At 44.8% G+C, this 22,498-nt stretch overlaps 1 protein-coding gene across 6 annotated transcripts in view; it reads right to left on the reverse strand.

Moving 5' to 3' along the window:
* The window catches only part of SLC8A3 (solute carrier family 8 member A3), a 137,758-nt gene that overhangs the window by 99,028 nt on the left and 16,232 nt on the right, over nt 1-22,498 (reverse strand). For 5 of the 6 annotated variants that reach the window (XM_063092155.1, XM_063092156.1, XM_063092157.1 and 2 more), the window contains exon 2: nt 18,827-20,672. In XM_063092155.1, the coding sequence (XP_062948225.1) occupies nt 18,827-20,610 (1,784 nt within the window). In that variant the 5' untranslated portion in view covers nt 20,611-20,672. Of the gene's footprint in view, nt 1-18,826; nt 20,673-22,064; nt 22,120-22,498 lie in introns of all 6 variants that reach the window. The other variant, XM_063092154.1, reaches the window with a different exon arrangement.

Here is a 22,498-nt window from a genome sequence, read left to right on the forward strand (position 1 = left end):
AATTACAAATGCTGGCAAGGGTGTGGAGAGAAGGGAACATTCCTACACTGTTGGTGGGACTGTAGATTAGCACAACCACTATGGAAAATATGGAGGTTTCTCAAACAACTACAGATAGATCTTCCATACGATCCAGCAATCCCTATTCTGGGTATATACCTAGAGGAATGGAAGTCATCATGTCGAAGGGATACCTGCACTCCCGTGTTCATCGCAGCTCTGTTTATAATAGCCAAGACATGGAACCTAATGTCCATCAATGGACGACTGGAATATACACCATGGAATACTACTGTTGTATATATACACCATGGGATACTACTCTGCCATAAAAAACAATGAAATACTCCCATTTGCAACAACATGAGTGAACCTTGAGAAACTTATGTTGAGTGAAATAAGCAAAGCACAGAGGGATAAATACCCCATATGTTCACTCATATGTGGGAGCTAAGAGAGAAAGGAGGGAAGGAAAGAAAGACCACAGTGGTGCGTTGGTCTTACAGAGGGAGGGAACATTCCTAGGGCTACAAAGTGGAGGGGAGATAGGAGGAGGGAGAGGGAGGTTGGGGGATAATTGGGTGGAGAAAAGGGGTACAAAAGTAATTTCTGGTAATGGGTATTCCCCCAGTATGAATCTGGCCCTCACATCATGGGCACGAGGGGTGACAATTAGCTTTGTATCTCGTGAATATTCACAATAAATAAATAAATAAATAAAAAACAAACAAAAAGCCAGATTATTGTTTTCCTCTAGCGCAGTAAAAGTGTATGAGGGAAGAAGGGGACATAAAAGAAACAAATGAACTCACCTGCCCCAGGAACCATTCCAATACGCTGTCCCCCAACACTGATCCCAGCCCCTTTATGCCCTCCAGCTGCTACTTGCCAGCACACAACTGTGGCTGCTGAGCTCTAATGAGCTGAGGTTAGCAGGGTAGGAAGGCGGTTCCAATGTCACTAATGAGGAGGTGTGAAGACAGAGGCTCAGGGAAGCTGGTTTGAAGGTGATGAGTGGAAGGAAGGCAGGCAGGCAGACAGGGCTGGAAGACAGCTTGTCCCAAAGTATCAGAACGAGAGGCTCAGCATAAGGTGTCCTCTGGAATAGTACGAGTGAGATTCGAAGACTCCGCCACCAGGGCTGGTTGCAATCCTTCCCACAGGCAGAGGAAGGAGAAAAAAAGGCATCCTGTCCAGCCAGCTCCGGCCACTTGTGATCCCGTCTGAGGGTTCTACTAAATAAAATGATTGCTGTGGACATCTCCCCACTCTGGGCAGTGGAAAATCTGTAATGTCGACAATGCCGTGGCTGGGAAGTTCAAGCCAAATCACCTTTGGCAGGAATCTGGGTCTGCGATGAGGCCAGGGGTGCTGAGCCTCTGTCTTCAAAAAGCCCCCCAGCACATTTTGCCTCTTAGTATGGAGTGATGGCAAACTTGGGCTTTTTATCAGTAGCAACTCAGTTTCCCTTTTTTAACAGTGGCTAAAAGAGTTGTAAAATGTGTTGAGGGGATCACTGTTCTCCAGAGGTCCAGCAAGGGAAAAGGAAAAGGGGCCCTTGCTTCTGACCCTTGTTATCTACCTCCTCCATCTATTCACTGGGGAAACGAACAAACAAACAAAACAAACAAAAAAACACTAGAAAAAGATTTGAGGGGGGAAAAAAACCAAAACCCTGCCCATTATTTTTATATATTTATAAAATTTGAGTGACCTGACCGCACATTCCCAGCTGTAGTCAAGCAAGGTGATGCTCTGCCTTTTCTTTTTAGCACTAACACTGTAAACAAGCATCCTTTCTGCAGTCTATTTAGTGCCACATTTTTAAAAATTTTGTGTTTTTGTTCATTTTGCTGTTTAAAATGACCCCCAAGCATAGTGCTAAAGTGCTGTCCAATGTCCCAAAGTGCAAAAAGACTGTGATGTGCCGCAGGAGAAAATACGTGTTAGAGAAGCTTTGTTCAGGCATGAGCTATAAGTGCTGTTGCCAGTGAGTTCAAAGTTAATGAATCAACAGTATGTATTAAATAAGGTGTCTTAAACACATAAGACAAGGTTATGTTTTGATCAGTGGGTGAAAATGTTGTGACCAGAGAGGCTCACGGGAACCTAACCCTGTGTTTCCCCCAGGAGCAGAGTTTCAGTATCTGCTAATTCCGTGTGTGCAGTAACTTTACGGAACAATGGGACTCTACTTTACTTTTTGGCATAATTTTGGCTACTTGGAATGGCTTTCTGTGGTTTCCAAATTACAGACACTGCAGGATAGGTGAACAACAAAAGGAAGAGTAGGTGGGAAATTGTTATGTACTGTGTCTGCTATCTGCCAGACTTCTCCAACACATGATTTCTCATGTAGACTTTGTAATAACCCTATATGGCTGGTCTTATTACCCTTTTTTTCCAGGTAAGGAAATTGAATCTTAGAGAGATTAGTCAATTTACCTGAGATCACATAGTGTGGCAGGCAGAATTCTAATATGGCCCTAAGATATCTCCCTTGCCTCCCATGTTTATATCCTGTATAATCAATCCCTTCCCTTAAGTGTGAGTGGGACATGGTAATGGTTACATGCCTTGATTATCTTACATGGCAAAGGTGAAGGGATTTTGCAGATATAATTAGGGTCCCTATTTAATTGATGTTTAAGCCTTTACCTTAAGGAAAATTATCCTGGGTGGGCCTGAACTATTCAGGTGAGCCCTTTCAAAGAGGTGAGAGAGTCTCTCTCCTGATGGCCTTGAAAAAACAAGCCATTAGTTGTATAGCCACAAGGAAATTAATCCTGCCAACGAGCACCCAAGCTTGGAAAAGGACTCAAGCCTCAGATAAGACAGCATCCCCTGCTGATATCTCAACTGCAGCTAAGTTGTGCCCAGACTCCTGATTCATGGAAACTGAGAGACCGTAAAAGAGTGTTGTTTGTGGTAATTAATTATGCAGCAATAGAAAACTAATACACACAGTCAAGGAGTTACAGGGTCGAGGTTCAAACATGGGTCCACCTCCTTCCAAACCTGGTGTTCTTTCCTTTATACCATGCAATACCACATTTTGTTTGTTGTTTGTTGCTTGCTTGCTTGTTTGGTTGGCATGGGGGGAGGGGGTTTGTGGAAGGGGGAATATTTTCACTCAAGGAAGGGGATAAGGAAGACATTCAGAAAAAATGGCTAAGGTCTAACACAAAGGAAGTCTCTCCAGCCTTGGATGGTGGCAGTAACTGTGACCGGTAAAAAAGTGGGGAGCCTCTCAGTGTTGGGAGATGAGGGATGGGTGTGGGCAGGCATTTTACCTCCTCTCATTCAGAAAATAGCTAGTGGGGATTTGAGGGCAGCAGGGTTCACAGATGGGCAAACTAAGAACACTGGGTCCCTAGTGTTGGATGAACCACATGAACTTGCCAGTATGATTATATTTTTGATGTACACAAATAGCAATTACATATGATTCAACTAGCAAGTACAAGGACAAGGCTTAGCCAATGGTTACACCAGGGCCACATCAGTAACCAGAAGCAGGGCAGAAGCCAAGTGTTCTGCAGGGAAGAGACGTGGGTGGGGACACTGTCAAGGCAGAAATACAACTAAGTGCTCAGAGCCAAGAGGAGCTATGTCAGTGATCACACTTATGCCCCAATCATGGGAAATTTTAGTGAACAGCTCTGTACCATCCTGTGGTACAGGATGAACACCTAGGGAGAACCCATGCTGAACCTTCAAATTTCTGATTTTGGTTTAGTGATGAGCTGTGCTGTGAAGGGAGACGAACAGGCAGAGTGGTCAGGGCTGGAATGGGGTAACACCACTGCAGGCTTTGTGTAAGAACCATGAATAATATATGGCAGACACTAGTTATAGTACCGAGCACATGGCAAGTACTAAATGAATGGCAATATTACTATTTGGCACTTCATTAGATGACAGAAAACTGCCTTGCTTAGTTAAGATGAAGGCAAGGGTGAGTCATCTCCAAATGTAAGGATAAAAAAGAAAGGCTTAAGGGCCCCATTGGGAAAACCAGAATTGGGCTGGAAAACAATTCTTTAATCACTGAGCTTCCTCTTCTGAGGCTTGGGGGGGGGGGGAGGTCAGCACCACGGACAGCGCTGTGGGAGCATCGAGGGTCTTTCCCCAGATCACCTGGCCATTAAGAGCAGGGCTCTCCATCTGAAGGAGTCCAGGTCTGACAGGCTTCTGGTTTTCATCACATGAGCCCACAGATCAGACTCCACTCTGAAGCCGTAATTGTTCTGTTTGAGTTGCTTGATCATTGACAGGCTCCAGGGTGGATGGCGTATGTGTGGCGGGGCCTGGGAGGTAGGTCGAGTGAGAGCCTCAATACTGCCTACATGCTGCTCAGAGACATGCCCAAGAGCCCTCTGGAGCCTGTACTGTAATTACTGCAGTTGTTCCTGCCCCCGAGTCCCACTAGCAAGTGATTTCACGTGTAATTATCCTAGAGACAAGAAAGACTTTGCCTATCCTCCTCCCAGGCCTTCCTCCTCCCCTCTTTTTATTCTCCTTCACTCTCTACATTTCTTCTTTCTTTCCCTTCACCTCCCAAATAAGTTTGATAAAGTCCACATCAAGATGCAGAGGAGTCAACCTCAAGGTCACCTTCTTCCCCAGCCTGCGGCTGCTCTCTTTGGGCAGTAGCCTGTCACGTTCCCTGACATTGTCAAAGAGAGCCCAGATAATGACATTCCCTCCAACTTCCTCCAGACAACACTCTTTGACTTTCTATCTTTAGATCAACGGTCTCTTCCTAAAAGCTAACCTTGGGCTCAGGGAGGGAATATAATTACTGATGGGGATACCTGGGCGAAACGCTGGCCCAGATAGGTCACAAAGGCTGTGTCATGGCCAAGATTCTTAACTAATAACTAGCACATAACACCCCCAGTGAGTAATTTAGACTAGGCACTATGTTCATGTCTTATATTGCATGATTGTATTCAATCCTCACAACAACCCTGTGAGGCGGGTACTATTTTTATCCACATTATATAGATGAGTAAAGTGAAAGGTTGGGTAACTTTCTCTAGATCATATCACCAATAAGCAGCCACACTGGGACTGCAGCTCGGTATGTCTGACAACAGGTCCTGGCATCTCAACATGCTCTTACCCCCATGTGCATACAGGCTTCAACCCACATAGCTGCTTTCTCCCTTCTGTTATTGGGGATTTCACTGTGGCAATGCTAAGGCAAAATTCTGATTTCTGGCTGACATTTATTCAGTGCTCTCTGCCCACCTCTTGGTGCTGGCCTCCTTTTGTTACAGATAGCTATGGCCTCAGCTGCCCTCAGGTTGCCCATGGCATTTCCAGCCATGCCCCAGCCAGGCCTGCCTCCCTTTGCAGAGGAAAGCAGGTAACATATCTGCATTTCTGGACAAGAAAGACACCTGCAGCTCAGGAACAGCTTCAGGGCACCAGCAGACTCCAAAGGGAGGGAGGATTTGAGACTAGGCCCTTCTTTGCCTCGCCAGTCACAAGATAAAAGAGTCATCTACACAGCAGGGCATTGTTTTCAGTGGCCTAGAGTTTAGCCATTGAAAGAGTGGGGCAGCAGGGATGGGGATGCAGGTTGTGTAGCATTGGCTGGAGCCTCTGGGCAGTTGTTTAAGAACTGTCAGGGGACCAGGGCTTAGGAGACAGGAAGACAGAAGAGGAGGCCATTATAAGAGCTGTAATAAAGTGAACAGATTGGGGTATGTGGCTTACAGAAAGTGGCTATTTTATTTTGGGGGACCCTCATCTACTTACAAAGAGGAATTGAAGAGGTTTAAAATTGGAGATTGTGTATAACAAAGCTGTGAATGAGCTCTGTCCCTCTCCTCCCCTGAAGCTGAGGGGTGGTGTCCCGAGCGACTGTGAACCCGACATGCAGCACTCTTTTCTGCCCAAGTGCTTTGGCCGTAGGTGTGAGGTCCCTAACTCACACCCTGAAGTCTGCAGAAGGCATTGTGCAGGGCTTACATGTTAGTTTCCTAGGGCTGCTGTAACAAATCACCACAAACTTGGTGGCTTAAAACTACAGAAATTTTATTCTCTCACAGATTTGGAGGCTAGAAATCCAAAACTAAGGTATCAGCAGGGCTGATTCCTTCTAGAGGCTCTGAGGGAGAATCTGTTCCGTGCTTCTCTCCTAGCTTCCGGTGTTTACTGGCAATCCTCGGGTTCCCTTGTCTGGGTCACTCCAGTCTTTTCTCTGTTGTCACATGGCCTCCTTCCCTGGGTGTCTTCATATGGCTTTCTTGTAAGGATACCAGTCACAGGATCTGGGGCCCATCCTAAACCATTATAGCTTCATCACAACTAATTACAGCTGCAAAGACGCTATTTCCAAATAAGGGCATATTCTGAGGTTTCTGGTGGACATCAGTTTGGTGGGGGAGACACTATTCAACCCAGTACAGCCTGCCAATAGCATTTTGGACAGATCCCACATAACGGCAAGGAAAAGATTTGGGTTCCTCAAGAATAAGGCTCAAGTAAATCTGGGCTACTGGTTCTCAGTGGGGTGGGGGTTGCAGTGTCTGTGTCAGACTGAGGCACCACCCGTGCATTTAAAACACTGCACAGAAATCAAGCCCAAAGAAGCAAAGAAAGTCACACAGAGAACTAAGGCAACTTCCCCCACAGATCAAGACAGAGCAGGCACCCTTCTCCCCAAAATTCAGCATTTGAGTTACCCAGGTAAAATGTTGAAGGTAACTCCATCAATGTTATACCCTCTCCCCACAAGCTAACATTGAAAATAGGCATGAGCCTCAGTCTTCCTTCCTCCCTCTTCCAACCCCCAGGAGGAATGGGAGAGACTAGGGGGCTCTGGCCATGAGAAGAGAATGCAGCACTTTCAACCTCGCACATATCCAAGAACAATCCTGGGCAGAGAACTCGTGGCAAAGAGCAGAGCAAGACCAAGGGAGCCCGCAGGTCCCCCAAGGCAGGCCCGTTCTGCTAGTCAGGGCTTGTTTCAGAGGAATTTGGAGAAGTGCTGCACAGAACTGCATCCAATCTAGGCTAAGCAGATTAGTTTTCTCCCAGGGAAAGGTTCTGGGCAGCTGAGCAGGGCAGCTCCCTGTGCAGTGGCAGGGGGCTGTCATTACAAGGCCCAGATAGGACATAATTACATGCTCCCTGGAGAGAATACTTAATTGAATTACAGGGTGTCTCCTGGGCATCAGAGGTAGCTGAGCAGTGCAGGAACAGACCCTCTGAAGAGCTGGTGCCTGGGTGGGGTTCAGGCTGTGAAGGAACTCAGGGAGGCCAGAGCCCAGAGGGCTCTGAGGATCTTGCTGCAGAGGGCTCTGAGGATCTTGCTGAAACTGGGAGAGGAGAGGAAGAAGGGATGGAGAGTAAGGAACGGGGGGCCTCATGCCTGCGTGGCGGGTTCCAAACTCAGGTCTCCCGGGCTTGCTGCAACCTGGAGGTGGGACACAGGCAGAGGACATACAGAAATTCACTCACTCGCTCGCTCTTTACTCAGCAGACATTAATTGTGTTTCTGTGGTGTATGAGGCTCTCTGCTAGGCATGGGGAAGAACTAGGCACGGCTCTGGCCTGAGGACCCAGCCTGCATGGGGACCATGTGCTCCTGAGGCCAACTTTTACTTATATCTGTGTGTGCTCCACAGGCTGAAGCCAATTAGCCACTCCTTCTTAACACATCCTTCTGAATTGAGTGCATAAGCCACTTTTAATGACACCAAATTGAATCTCTGACAAAAAGAGGGAGAGAGGGTTTGCCTGTGGGGTGGCTCCCTCTTCTATAGCAACTATCACACATCATCCTCATCCTCCCACCAGACTGGGAACTTCCTAAGGACAGGGACTGTGCGTTTTCTCACTGTGCTCCACCCACAGATGTTCACTGATGGTACACTGAGTGACTGATGCTCACTGATTCGGAGGCCTGTCACAGGCTCTCCTGGGATCACGGCTGAGACCCGCCTGCTCTCTCATCATCACTCCTCTCTGACCCTTGGTCCTGGCTGCCCTCAGACATCATGGGCACAGCATCAAGGAGGCCGCCTGTGTGGAATATACTATAAAGCATATGTACTTCGCAGGCCTGGTTTTCCAAAGCCTGGCAGTTTCAAATATTGACCTTACGGAGGACTGGAAATTTTCCTCAGGTTATAAATTCTCTGGTGTAAGATAAAGATTTGTGGCACAGCAAGGTTGCTGGCTCAAGGACAAACTAGTTACTGATTGAAATGTAAAGATACTGGAAAATTTCTGGAGGGAGAAGGAATGTTTGCTAAGATCAAGCTTTTGTTGATAGGACCCCTTAATTGCCTTACTGGAATGTCATCTGGCTTGTTTCACAGAGAGTTACCAGCCTATACTGTTAAACTATAATCCCACTTATGTTCTCTTCCTGTAACTTCCTGGTCTGGAAAATAAATGCAGGAAGAGAACACCAATTCAGGGTTAATTTCCGAAGGAAGTGTTGCCTCTTGCTTGAGCATTCCCAAGGGAAGTTAACCGCTTTGGGGTCTCTCACTGCTCAGAAGAGATGGGCTTTCAGTAATCCTTTGCATCTTCGTCATCCAGGGGAAGTGGGGTGACAAATCCGTGGGGGGCGAAGCAACACAAAGCAACACCCCTGGATTTGAATGCCTGGTCCTAAGCTGGCGTGCTCCGCTCCCTAGGCAACAGGACAGCACAGATGTGTTGGTAGTTCCTAGTGATGAAGTGACACAAACAAGAATCCTCTGTGGACAGGCTTGGGCAAGGGTGGGTCTGAGTCAGCAGTCAAGGGTGATGAGTCCAGAATTTTGAGCTGGGCATTAAGAAGTCTTTTTGGCCCTTGCCAAATTCCTGGGGCCCAGTTGCCCCTGATTTGAAAAGAAAGAAGCCAACTCTTGCTGTTAAGAAAGAAATGTAGGATGCACTCAACTTTCTCCATATGAGGAGAAGGCAGCGGCTTTCAGCTTCATAACCTAATTCTGATGCTAAAATATATACCACAGTAGAAAGAATATGCAATTCAGAGTCAGAAGATCTAGGTTTTGATACCCTTAAAAACTTTGTGTTCTGGGACAAACTACTTAATATTTCTTAGTCTCTGTTACCTAATCTTAATAAAGTAATAATAGTAACCCTAATGGTATGAAAAATCTGTATACTTTTAAAAGTAGAATTTTATATTTTTATACAAATATTAGAAGGTTTATTATATAAGAAAAGTAACAACAGTAAGCTTTCCTGGAGATCTGGATAACAATGCTAAAGCCCACGTAACCAATACTGTGCCTATTCTCTCTAGAATATTTTGATCTCCCTATGGGGCTATCCTCATTAAAACAACTTTAAACAATTATTGCCTAATATTTTCAAAGCATTTTACATCAGTTAGTTCCTTTGACAGTCGGCCCTTAGCTATGTTCATTCTACTCTCTCTTTAACCCCCTAAATAGAAAGTATATATTCTTCACAAAGTCCACACAGGTTAATTAAAATGCCATCTCTCTCTGCTTTGACTAAAATTACATTAATTCATGGTAGTAGTACTAGTTATCTTTTGCTATATGTTATAAGGGAAAATGGAAATCTAATTATCAGCTAATAATCTTCTAAAACATGAGTTCCATAGAGAGGGGCAGATAATGAAAACAGTTGTGGTAAGAAGTTGGTTCAGGAACCACTGGTCTAGTTGATGGAGCCACTAGGTTAGCAGGGGTTCTGAGAGCTTCTAGTCTGATAAGGAAGTTACCTGCTTCATGTGTCCAGTGGGAACTTATGTCCCTATGGATTCATCCAGGGAACAGAAGGCTCTGTGTTGTGTTGGATAAAGAAAAGAGAGAGTCAAGGAAGGTTTTCTCATTATAATTGGCCCAGTATTGGAAAGATAGTGGGAACTGCACACTAAGGCATCTCAGTGAAATGGAGACTCCTCGTTTGTTTATTCATGAAGTTCTTTAATCTCTAGTTCCATGACTAGGGTTGGCAGATATTTGGTCTTTTCTTCTCATATCCACGGCTAAGCTCAGATACAAATCCCTTCCAAGATGTCCCCTAGACAGCCACTACCAACTGGCTGGAGCTGACACAAAAGGAAAGTCCTATTTTCCACCCAGCCCTGTGCCCTTGGACATGGGCACCTGATAGAGCCGCACACTGTGCCACATGTAGATGAGAACATACTCTGGCTTCTGAGGAGTTCCTGGAAATGCACCAAGGTACAGCTCTTAGGGTAAGGAGGGGTGCCTGCTGGCTCCTGATAAGTCCAGCTGACCAACTGTCCAGCAGGGGAGTGGGGGAGGGAGAGGCTCAAGGAGAGCTGTCATTCTATCCCTGGCGGGCACAAGTGACAGGGAGGATTTCTGTCTTGGTCTGGAACACAGGCTGCTCTGGAAACCCAAACCCAGGAAGAGCCTTTAAAAATGACTCAGTACCCAAATAATGTACCTGAAAATGACAGCAGATTATCTTCTGACGCTAGTCTCCTGGAGATGTCAGACTAGAAAAGGGTAAAAGGAGAGAAATGACCCTAATATCCTTGAGATTTGTGCCATTGAGCATCACCTACTAGGAATGTTTTCTGTTGATCTGGGCAGAGGACAGTTTAATGTTGGCTGCAGAGTCTGTGGTCAACTTGATGCATTTGACAGGGATGGGGGCTCCAGAGATGGCTATTTCTCCCATTCTCCAGACTCTCGGCCCAGCACAGACCACTGTAAAAATCAGTGCTCTCTCTGTGCCAATTTGGAGTTGACAGGTTCCTGTCTCACCTGGAACTCCCTTCTAAGTGGCATTGCCCACCACCTATAGATACAACTGCTTAGGTAAGCTTACCATAGATTCCCCATGGCAACTTCATTTTTCTACTGCATCGCCTACTTAGGGCAGATTAGCTGGGGCATGGGGGGGAGGAGGTGCTTGACACTGGACAACCAACATGAATCTGGCCAGTGGTCTTTCTCATGGCAAAGTTGAAAAAAGGAAGAGGACCAATCGGATTCCCTTTTTTGAAAATTTAAGCTAGAAGAATAAAAGAGCTTTCCAGGTAGGAGCTGAAAGCATATATGGAGAGAGGAGCTGTGAGATAGGACTGTTGGTCTGTGAGCTATCATTGCAGGCTGGAAGTAATAAAGAAGGCCCTGGAGAGAAGCAGAGATGTCAGGAGGGAGGGCATTGGAGAGTGCAGGTGGTCCCTAGGGCTACCTCAGTCCCTGATGGCTTTCTGATACCAGTCCCAGTCTACGCAGGATCCTTGCAATGCAATCTTCTTGTCTTCACATACCATCGGGCAAACACAGTATGACAAAGGAAAAAGGAGCAGCACTGTGAGTGGTTTGTTTCCTGGGAGACATCAGTCTTCTCGGTGCTATCATGAAGTTAGTTTTTTCTGTCCAAATAACAGGACTTCTTAAGGGATACTTTCACAGCTCCCTCTTGAACTCTCAAAGAAACCACAGATCAGACAGTAGACAGGAGGTGACCCAAGTACAGATGCCAACAGAGTGAAGAAAGGGAATCTTGGGAATAGGATAAGTTTAAAAGAAGAGACATGGTGAAAGGAATTGAAGAGGAAGGCCGTGAGTGCAAGGAGAGGTGGAAGCCCAGTACTTGCCTCTGCCACACCAGGAGCACACACAGTACAGAAAGGAAGGATGCAGCCGAGAAGGTTTAGAAGACACAGCAGGTGTAAGAAAGTAGTCTACAAACAGAAAGTAAGGTGTCAGCAGGGCAACAAAGTGAACATACAAGAACTGCAGCCAGGATCGTGGTTAGTCCTTGTAATGTGGCAAAGTACACCCAGCATCAACACAACTCAGAAAGACATGGTCAGAGATGGTAGTGGGTAAGTGAAAGTCACGTGAGATACAGGAGGAGAAATGCAGAGACTCACAGATGAAGACCAAATGGTCTGGGAAAAGATGGATTACTAGGAAGAGACAGCGGAAGTAGTCATCCATAATCCATAACATGTTGTGCAGCCATTTTCTGCCACATTCTGAATATTAAGTTATTGTCAAGCTGTCAATTATTTTGAAAGTACCAACCAAAGAACTTACTACAGAGAGTTGTCTGGATCATAAATAACTGGTTCTTCATGAACCCTTCCCACCAAATGGTAACTGAACTGGACTCAGGCAGGGACAGGTTAGCCCAGTTGTGTCTGTGCACACTGACCTTTAACTAAGGAGGGTAAGGATAGTGCCAAATTGACAGCTGAACTTAAATCTGTACACCTATTTAGTGATCACTAAGTTTTCAGAAAAACAAAATTTTCCATAATAAGTAAGTTCCACTTTCAATTTTAAATTCTTCTCTACTTATCCAGATAATTCTTTACTTGGGTACCCGGCATTTCGTAGGCGTGAGAATATAATTCCTATGAATGATAACTATCATGCCACCTGAGAATATTTAGTAGTGCTGTCCTTCATGGTAATTTAGCAAAATCCTCAAAGCATTTGATTCTTGCAAAATGCTTCTAGACTGTGCAGAATTGAAATATGGGGACCTTGCTCTATTTGCAGATTAAGGTGTTCCCTCTCTTCAACTGCCAATCATATGCTACTGGCTCTATGCCAGAACTTCAGACTGGGTTCTGGAAGCACAACTTAGATTCTCTTTTTAAAAAACAACAAGAAGAACATTTTGAATAAATTGAAGACCATAGCTCTGACCTCTGCTACCCACCTCATGCAGTTGGCGGGATATAGCCAAAGGGTGGAGAAGGAATGCATGTTCATGCCGCATCCAGACACATCTGGGGAGCTGGTGGGAGGTTGGACCACCAGGAAGCATGCTCCCCACTCACCTGCCTCACTTTACTCAAGTCTCCCTCACCTCCATTCCTGTGAGTGAAAGAAGAAACTAACTCTAAGAGCCAGAAGAGTCAAGAGAAAATAAGCAAGGCCCATGGCAGGATCCACCTCTACAACCCTTTATAATTGTCTGAAGCCCCAGTTAGCACCTCTCCAACCATGGCACAGGAGAGCCCACTTTGAGGATGACACTGTTTCATTTGCTGAGTGGCCAGGCATGTGGTCATCTCCAACCACAGTGTGTCTTTCTCCTCATACCCACACCGACATTCTCCCCATGGAATCACCAGCCCTGCAGTACTGAGTTTTCTCACACCGGAGGGCAAACCAGTGTGAGCAGGGCAGGGCAGGCACGCTGGGTGCTCTGCTGCATATAGCCCTGGCCTAAGTCAGGTCGAGGGAGAGCTGCCTGACCCAGTATTGCTAGGGGATTCTGTACCCCTAGACTCAAAAACAAATTAACCTGGAGGGTTCTGGACTTCCTGGAGATTTTTGCACATACATAAGGTTCTCAGCAGACTTGGGGTGCTTTATGGGTCCTGGAGTTGGAACATGTCATTCTTTGCCATATTCTTTGACAATCTCAGTAATTAAGAAGAAAAGTGAGAAAAAACATTTTATAAGGACCTGGGGCCCTTCTGGACACAACATCCAATACTTCTGATAAAAAATTCACATAGCCTTTAATCACTCCCTTGGGCCCAGAACTGGGGGGAGTTATGGATGAATAATCCTACTTGAAATGCTCCCCTGTATTGCTAAGTACCCCATTCAACAATTAATTGCTGCAAAAATGGATTCCCTTATGGGCCAAGTAGATAGCTCCTCTGAGGATTTCATGAGGCCATGGTTCTAGTGGCTGATTGTCTACTTAAAGATGGGGAGGGTTCTTGTTACTGGCACTGCAGGCAGAAGGAAAGAGAATGGCAGGGACACCAGCCAGGGGAGAAGGGTCGCTTCCTCCATCCCACTCTCACTGTCACTAAGCTGGCAGCTTGTGGCTCATCTCAAGCACAGAAAGGGCATCCTCACCCTCTGTGTCTGGAAAGAGACTATCCTAACACCTTGCTGGGCCAAAGAAAAAGAAAAAAGCCTACAGTGTTTCAGTCTAACTGGAGAATGTGCACATTGCATCTTGGAACAGTCCAAATTTTTACAGATTTTGATGGAAAGATTTCTTGGGGGTTGAAATGTTACAGAGAAAGCACCCTTGGAAGAGAATGGCCTGCATCATTTTGAAAAAATTTTATTATTTTGTGAACAAGGTCTAGTCTGCAGTTCCCCAGCACTGTCTAAAAGATGTCCCAGTTGTGCATGTCACCTTTTCTTTGTAAGGGCTCAACTAAGATTAAGACTTTAAAAAATTTCTATGGGCTCAATATTTTTCTTCCTGAACAGTCTCAAGGTGAACCAAGAGATTAAAAATAGTCCATATATGCTATTATTTTTAGTCAAGACATTAGTTTCATAATACTCCTGGATCTGCACTTCCAGAGCATCTTTCACCCAAGAATTTCCACATTCTTTCCAAAGTTAACATTTTACTGACGGACAAAAATAAAATACAGAAGTCCAGATCAGGAAAGAGGGAGTGCATTAAATTGGCACCTTCTAAAGTGCTTTACAACACTAACTTTCTAAAGTCCTTTCCAACTCTTATTATATCTAGCTGTGTGATCTTGAACAAGTCACTTTACCTCCCTGAATCTCAGCTTCATAATTTGTAAAATGGGAGGTCAGACTCTTCCCGGCTTCAACGTTCTGACTTGGTTGGAAAATGTGCATCACAACCAATACTCTGCTCTTTGAAGGAAGCCTGTGCTATTTAATTATAGTAGATGTTGGCATTTGCATATTTGACATCTGTGGCTTTGACTATTCCCAGAGACCCCAAAGGTCCATGAGCTGCAATAATCTGTTATTTTGCAGAGGCGTGCTGCGAGCTTGGGATATGGGAGTAGGGCACTTGTTTAATGAATAGAATTAGCCTGCCGGCAGAACCCATATCTCCATGAGGGTTTGTAATTGTATGCTGTAGTCTTAAAGGGCATAATTCTAATGAAGTTCTGTATTGATAGTCACAAAACTGGGGATTCTTCTAGGTCATGAAGACGTCAATCGTATCCTTCTCAAATGTCAAGAGTTTACTGTAACATGGGTATAAATTAATCATGTGCCCACCCCCACTTCACTCCCATCACTACTACATCCTCGATGAAGATTACTTTAGAAGCTTTAGCCGTGTCGCACTCAGAGCGGGGAGTTCTCATTCTCCTTTTATTGAATCTGTCTCAACCACTTCTCTCATGTGTTTTGACTTGTCTGTCTACCTTGATCCTCTCCACCTGAGAATAATAAGATCCTTAGGCGCTGAAATGCCAACTTGTCTTATTCATTTATTTATCCCCAGCACCTAGCAATATACCTAGTATATAAAAAATATTTAATTAATGTTTGTTGAATGACTGAACTTCTATGAGAAGGCACTGTGCATTTTTCTTCATATTTATATTTAGCACCTTATCGCTTCCTTGAAGGATAGATGTTATTTATATCATTCCAACAAAAAATCTGGGACTCAGACTAGAGAAGTGACTTGTTCAAAGTTACACTGCTGGTGAGTGATGAATTCACGTCTGTTTGTCAGATTCCAAAAGCTGATGCTTTTTTCATCCCACCACACTGCTAAGGACACCTTTGAAGAAGTAAAGCATAAAACCAAACAAGCAAATTAATGGATCCAATATAATTGCTAAAACATAGGCCTGGCTTCAACTTGACTATATTTAGAGGAGTTTGGTGAGGGGAAAGTTTACAATACTACCAGGCTTGGTAGGCAAACAAAGCCACACAAAGAGAGAGGGATCAGAATGTGGAATTGTTCCAAGTATCACACAGCTTCTATCAAAGTATCCTGAAGGTTTCAATTTCAGTTTCCAGATTGGTATTGCAATTAGCAGGGCTTCAGGGTAAGAGCTGGATTCTTGCTAAATTGGGGTTGAAAGTTGGAACTGGAAAGCAAGCATTCGTAATTCAATTAAGTAAGTCATTTGAAAAGCCACTTTCTTTTCAGGGTCTTGTGGTTTGATCAAGGGCTTCCCAGCCTTTCAACTCTAAGTTGGAACCAGCATCATCAAGAGCATGTTAGAAATGCAGAATCTCAAGCCCTATCCCAGACCTTCTGAATCACCTTCTGAATACAGTCTTGTATTTTATCAAGAACTCTGGGTGATTGATAAGCACATTAAAATTTAAGAAGCACTACTCTAAAAAAAAATTCTAAGAGCCTTTCTGGCTCTAATATTTTATGAGTTTAGGTTAGGACTCTTCACAGTAACCAAAACACTAGTATGCTTACTAATTAGGTCACATAGAGATCCAAGATCAACTCAACAGCATCTTCTAAAGTATGTTGTTAACTCATCAATATTCCTACTTAGGGCTTTGTTTTCTGAGCGCATACCCTGTACCAGGCACAATGCACACACTGTCTTGAGTCATCATAACAGCCCTGCAAAGAGATATTATTATCCCCATTTTACCAATGAGCAAATGATCTCATAGGCTAATAAAATTTCCACAAACCACATGGTTAAATCATTAGTAGAGCCAGAATTCTAACCCAGAGTACATAAATCCTGCTGTTTTTCTGCTACATAATACTGCCTCTAGTAGTAAAATTACAATTCAAAGTATCGAGGGTAGAGGTGCTACGTGAGGATAGACTAGCAGGTTTTAGACTTAATATTCTGCCATGAAGAAAACCAAAAGGATAGAACTATCCTGAAGTCTAAAAAAAGACAACACAAAGGAATAGATGGGAACATAGATTTGTTTGCCAAACCATAGGATATCTGGACCAGAATCTCAAACTTCTGGAAGTTGACATACATTCAGAACAAATATCACTCAGAAGCAATAATTCACAAGACCCATTTACACCAAAGTATTATACAAACTGAAAGCACAAATGAATTTGAAGAAGGTTTAGTCATATGCAGAGATGCATAATTGATTATTACTAGAATGAGGATATTGGGAGCCAAGCTGCTGATCTCTCAAAAACTACTCTTCCGTGCCATTGGTAGATAGGGTACTGAATTGGGGGAACTATGAATCTATCAAATTCTGGCAAATTTTGCAGTCTTGATGTCATTTAATGCCTGACAATAACCTCTTACATACTGTCATCACATAAATATGTGTGAAATTTCACAGAGCTTGTCTTCTCAGCAAGGGCCTGTCCTTCATTTGTATGTATAAACACTCTCCCTAGAGCACATATAAATGGATAGTATTCTCTGGAAGGCACAAGTTTTTACTTAACGCTAACAAATGATTATCCTTCCCAGCAAAATGACTAAATGGAGCTCTAATAAATCAATTTGTCAATGGCTATTTCCCTTCAGGAGGTAATATCTCCTGTTCCGTTTTTGGCTAGTGCAAATATGACCTACACTGAGTGCCCATGTCTATGGCTCAGAAAATCTTAGAGCTGGAAAGAACTGCAAAAAGATCTGACCCTGCCTCCAGGCAAGGAAAGTACTGTTACTCCCACTTTGCTTATGAGAGAGTTTAGTACCAGAGCCACTAAATGACTTGCCCAAAGTCACATTATAAGAAAGGGATTGAGTAAGAACAGGGGCAGAGTCCTTTGGGTCACTCAGCTCTGTTATTAGCAGAACCCCACCTTCTCTGAGCTCTGTCTCATGGCTGGACCTGGGAAGAACCCAGGTCCTGTTATTAGCAGAACCCCACCTTCTCAGCTCTGTCTCATGGCTGGACCTATGACACCTCTCCCTAGGTTCTATGGACCTCTCTTTTCCATAAGTTCTTTCCCTCACTCTTCTAGAAGTCGTATGGTTTCATTTCCCACTGAAAGTGTAATTAGCAGGTTCTTGGAGCAGTCCAACATCCTCCTTTCCTCTATGCCCCTTTTATCCATCAGTGGGAACATCTCCTGCTGCTGCTTATCGTGTGCAGACACGAGCAGGAATTCAGGGACATGTTCCCCTTTCTCATCTCCATCCTTCTAGGCCACCTTGGTAAGCTGCGAATCCTGCGGAAAGTCATTTCTTTTTCAAAGCTATCCATCTGGGAAAAGGACAGAGCACTCAATTTGCAAGAGGGTTCAGTGTGGAGAGGCCTTAAGGTGATGGAATAAATAGAAGAGCAACGCTGCACTTCCTGAAGGACTAAATGGGGCAGTGACTCGAGAAGTATTTGAGGAGAGGCCGGACTGTGAAAAGGGATGACCCTACAGAAAACGTATTTTCTCCCACAATTCCTGAGAGGCTTCTCCTTCACTGCTTCACCAGATTTTGGAGCTTAGACTAGTGACTAAAGACAGGTGGCCCTGCCCTGGGAGCTCTGCTTCCCCCAAATACCTCCAGTACTCAAGCCACACTGATTCATCACCTCTAGGCTGGACACGCCTCACACCATAAAACAGCTGATGGGCGTTTAAAGAGATTGCCAAGTTTCAATCAATTTTGCAATTTCCGAATTGAAGAAGAGGTGCCTGAAATCTGGCTATACAACACAACTGCAATACGGGGGGTAAAAAGTCAATGCCACTTGTTTTCCTGAGAATATTCGGATCGGGCTATTGCTGTCCCAGAAGGAAAGGACTGGCTTCAGAACTCATCAGCCTCGGTATGTGGGGGAGGAAGAAGACGCCCAAGCAGTTTCCTAGCTCTTGCTTAGTCACCAGAATTCTCCAAAATCTGATGTCACAAACGTTCTGTCATCCCACACCTCCACCAGCCATCATTTTGAGTGTCGGTTAACAAAATGTTCTGCATCCTTAGATTACAGGATTCCTCGCTCCGAAACAATTCAAACCAAGAACACTGAAGGAGAGTTTGGAGATAGAACCTGTCCGGTAGTGTCTGTTGATCCTGCATACCTGTGATGAAACCAAAGTGTGACATTAACAAAACACAAGGAAGAGTTTTAAAGGGTGGTGCAGAAGGACAGAAAGAGATGGCAGAGGATGGGGTGGGGGAGGGGTAGAATATGCAAAGGCTACTTACACAGTTTCATCATTCTTGAATTCCAGCTCCCCATATGTGTCTTCAAAGTCCTCACCACCACCCTTGGCTGTCCCTTCTACTGTCCTAAAGGGGACGATCACTGTGCCCCGGGCACCTGATGTCCGCAAAACCTTGACCTCCATAACACCAATACTCTCACTGACGTGAATAGTATCACATTCAAAAGTGAAGATTCCTGCATGGTCATCATCCAAGATAGTAACTGTGGCCACGCAAGGGGATGCTAGGACAGCCCGCGGCAAGGGGAGACTGTTGAGTATCAATGGCGGCATCCCCTCCTCGGGCTGCTCCTCCTCTAAGCGGACATTGCTCAACCTCACAAAGAAATGTTCATCCTCCTCAAAAATGTCATCATCGATGATGCCCACAGAGAACTCTTTCTGAGTCTCTCCTGGCTTTAGGACCACAGTGCCCTCTGTGAACTCATAGTCAGCGCCTGCGTTGGCAGAACCATCCTCTGTTTTGTAGTCCACGTACATGGTCTTAGACATGTCTCCCCCTTTCCTCACCACTGTCAGGAGTACAGCCCCACAGTTCTCCAGGCACTGGTAAGAACACGGGTCAAAGAAGACCTTGGAGACAAAGTCCTCAGGCTCTTCCGTGTGCACCTCGCTCATGCTTGAGGCCTTCTTGGCTTGTTCTGCTGCATGTTTCTTCAGGATATTGCCTGCACCAGTCATCATACGGGTGGCTTGGATCCGGTAGAAGGCGCGGCTCTTCTGTTGGTGGGAAAGAGCGTAGTAATTGGCCATCTCCACCAGCTGATCTAAGTCCTTCTCTGGGTGTTTTTGCTTCAGATCTTTAAGAATTCGGATCATCTCCCTGCGGGACTCATCCACTTCCTTCCCTTCCAGGGGCACCAGGTTCCCATCTAGGAAGTGGGAATTCATCATTTTCCCATCCATCTCAATGCCCTTAGGGTGGTCACCCTCTGTCTCTATGATAATTCCTCGGTGTTTATCTGTGCGGTACTTTTTATGCATGTATTTGTAGAAGAGCAGTCGTTTATCTGCCACCCAGGCCAGAAGGACACACACTGGGAAGAAGAAGAGCGTGAGAAGGCCTTCCCAAACCTGGACCACCCCAGGAGAGAAGACTGCCAGGATCACATAGAGCCAGACATAGGCAAAGATACTCCAAGCAGCAGTGACAAAGAAGACTCGCAGGTGCTTGATCTTGCGAGTCTCTCCATCAGGGATCACATAGACACAGATGCCAATGATGATGAACATGTTGAAGGCTGCACTGCCTACAATGGTGGAAGGTCCCAGATCACCAGCAATGAACCCATGGCCACACACCTCAATTAAAGAGAGGAGTATCTCAGGAGCAGAGGAACCCAGGGCCATAAGAGTCAGGTTGGAGACAGTTTCATTCCAGACCCGAATTGTGGTTGTGCTGGTCTCTCCGTTGGGCTTTTTGATAGTCACCTCCCTCTCTTGAGAGGTGATGACTTCAATAGATGCCATGAAGCGGTCAGCAATGATGGACACCCCAAGGAACATGTATATTAGGGCCACAAAATAGACAATGACCCTGGCAATTTTGTCCCCAAGGGAAGGGTTCTCTGGATACCAGATTGGTAGGATGACACCCTCCTTGCAGTCAGATGACCCTGAACAGGACTCATTGTTCTGCCCTGTGCTGGGCACATCCCCTGATCCACCAGCCTCTGCCTGAAGACCATTCAAAAAGAGCACAAAAGTAACCAGCCCAAAATGGAGGAAGGCAGAGGTGAGAGGCTGCAACCTTAACCACGCCATACACGAGACTTAGCCGCTGGCTTCCACCGCAGCACCAATGGTTGTCCTGACAGGCCAGAGACCTAGAAAAGATTAGAGAGGCAGGAAAAGTCATGAGGAAAAGGGGGACAGCAAATGGCAGGTTCCCACCAACACAAACTGATGCTTCACCTCGAGCGACATATTGCACTGACATATGGGGGAGTCTCTCACTGAAAAAATAGATGTCAATGGGAGGTGTAAATTGCTGCTCTGTCCTCAGAACCATCTGGTGGAGGAGACTCAGTTGAAGAATGCTCAAAATAGCTGGGAGTATTGGTGCTGGAAATGCAAGTGATACCCATCCAGTTCTGTCTCCCAAGCCCACTGTTACCTGTGAGCGTTCTCAAGAATCAACTTAAAACAGACCATGTATGACCTGAAACTTCATTCACGCTTATACTTTTCGTAGGGTTTTCAGGATATTTTATTAATAATGATTTCTTACCTCATTGTCATCATACTCAGGAATCTTGCATAACATAGGTTTGCAAGAGAGCCTATTGAATTGAATTTTCTTGGACTAGTCCCACAAAATAGAATAACTGGCTCTGTGTGTAATTGAGCCCACTTGGGAAAAAACTCTCCCCAAATGCAAAACTTTGGGAGGCAAATTATAATTCTGAGATTGCTTGGGAAATCCAGAAAGTCGATTCATAGTGAATACTACCTGCATTGTAGCTAAACTGAGGCCTTGTAAGGTGTGCCCAAGACCAATGCCACACAGCTCTTAACCCTCCAGTAAAACATGCTTATGAACAGTGTAGGCAGCCAGTTACAGGAAGATAAAAAATCAATCAGCCGCTCAATTCCAAACCCAAACATGGAAAAGGTCAAGTAGTAGAAATCATGATTAATAAGACATGCAAATGGCTCCCCAATAAGTTTTTTTTTTGACTGGAGACAAGATTTTGGAGTGAAATGCACCTCATCTGCTGGCCTCAAACCACTGAAAGGTGAGCACGAGTTCAGAACAGTGGGAGAAAACAAAAGTGAAACTACAGACTCATCTTTCCATTCATTGCCTCATTTGGATGGAATGAGAGTAAAAATCACCACACAATAAATTTAAAAAATAAAAATTAAAAAAAGCAACCTGCTCTTTTTTTCCCCTCTGCTACAACCATACAGGCTACTTTTAGTAATAGAAGAATGCTGATTTACATTGGTATAGCACCTTAAAAGATTCAAAGTCCTAGTCACCATATCCGTTCCTCTTTCTCCAGTTTCCCATCTCAGAAAATAGCATCTCCATCCACCCAGTTGCTCATGCTGGAAAACAGGTATTAGTTTGCAAGCCTTCCTCCCCATCCCGTCCCTTATCCAATCCAGCACTAATCCTATAAACTCTCCATCTCTACCATCACCATCACAGCCAAGCCACCATCACTCCCCACCTGCTGAATCCACTGCAGCAGCCTCCTAACTGAACTCACCTCTCCCAATTCTTGCTAGTTCTCAATTTTACTTTCTTCATACAGCCTCAGTAATCTTTAAAAGAACAAAGCAAAACAAAAACATTTAAGCACATCACTCCCCTATTTGAAGCCATTTAGTAGTTTTCTTTTGCTCTTGATATAAAGACCAGGTTTCCTACTATGACCTGCAAAGCCTAGCATGAACTAATTCTTTCCTTCTCTCCCCCCTTTGCCCCCATCACTCTCTCTCTTACTACATTTCAACAACAATGGCCTTCCTTTCTGCCCCTGGATTGTGCCAAGTTATTGTACACCTCGGGACCTTTGCACATGCCATTATCTGTGCATATAGATCTCATAGACACAACCTGACTAGATTTTAGAGACTATACAGAAGCTTTTTAAATTCCCAAACCTTGTACTCAAAGAGAAATACACAGTAGGTCAGGGAG

The sequence above is a fragment of the Cynocephalus volans genome, chromosome 3 (genome assembly GCF_027409185.1).
Source record: "Cynocephalus volans isolate mCynVol1 chromosome 3, mCynVol1.pri, whole genome shotgun sequence".
Taxonomy (NCBI): domain Eukaryota; kingdom Metazoa; phylum Chordata; class Mammalia; order Dermoptera; family Cynocephalidae; genus Cynocephalus; species Cynocephalus volans.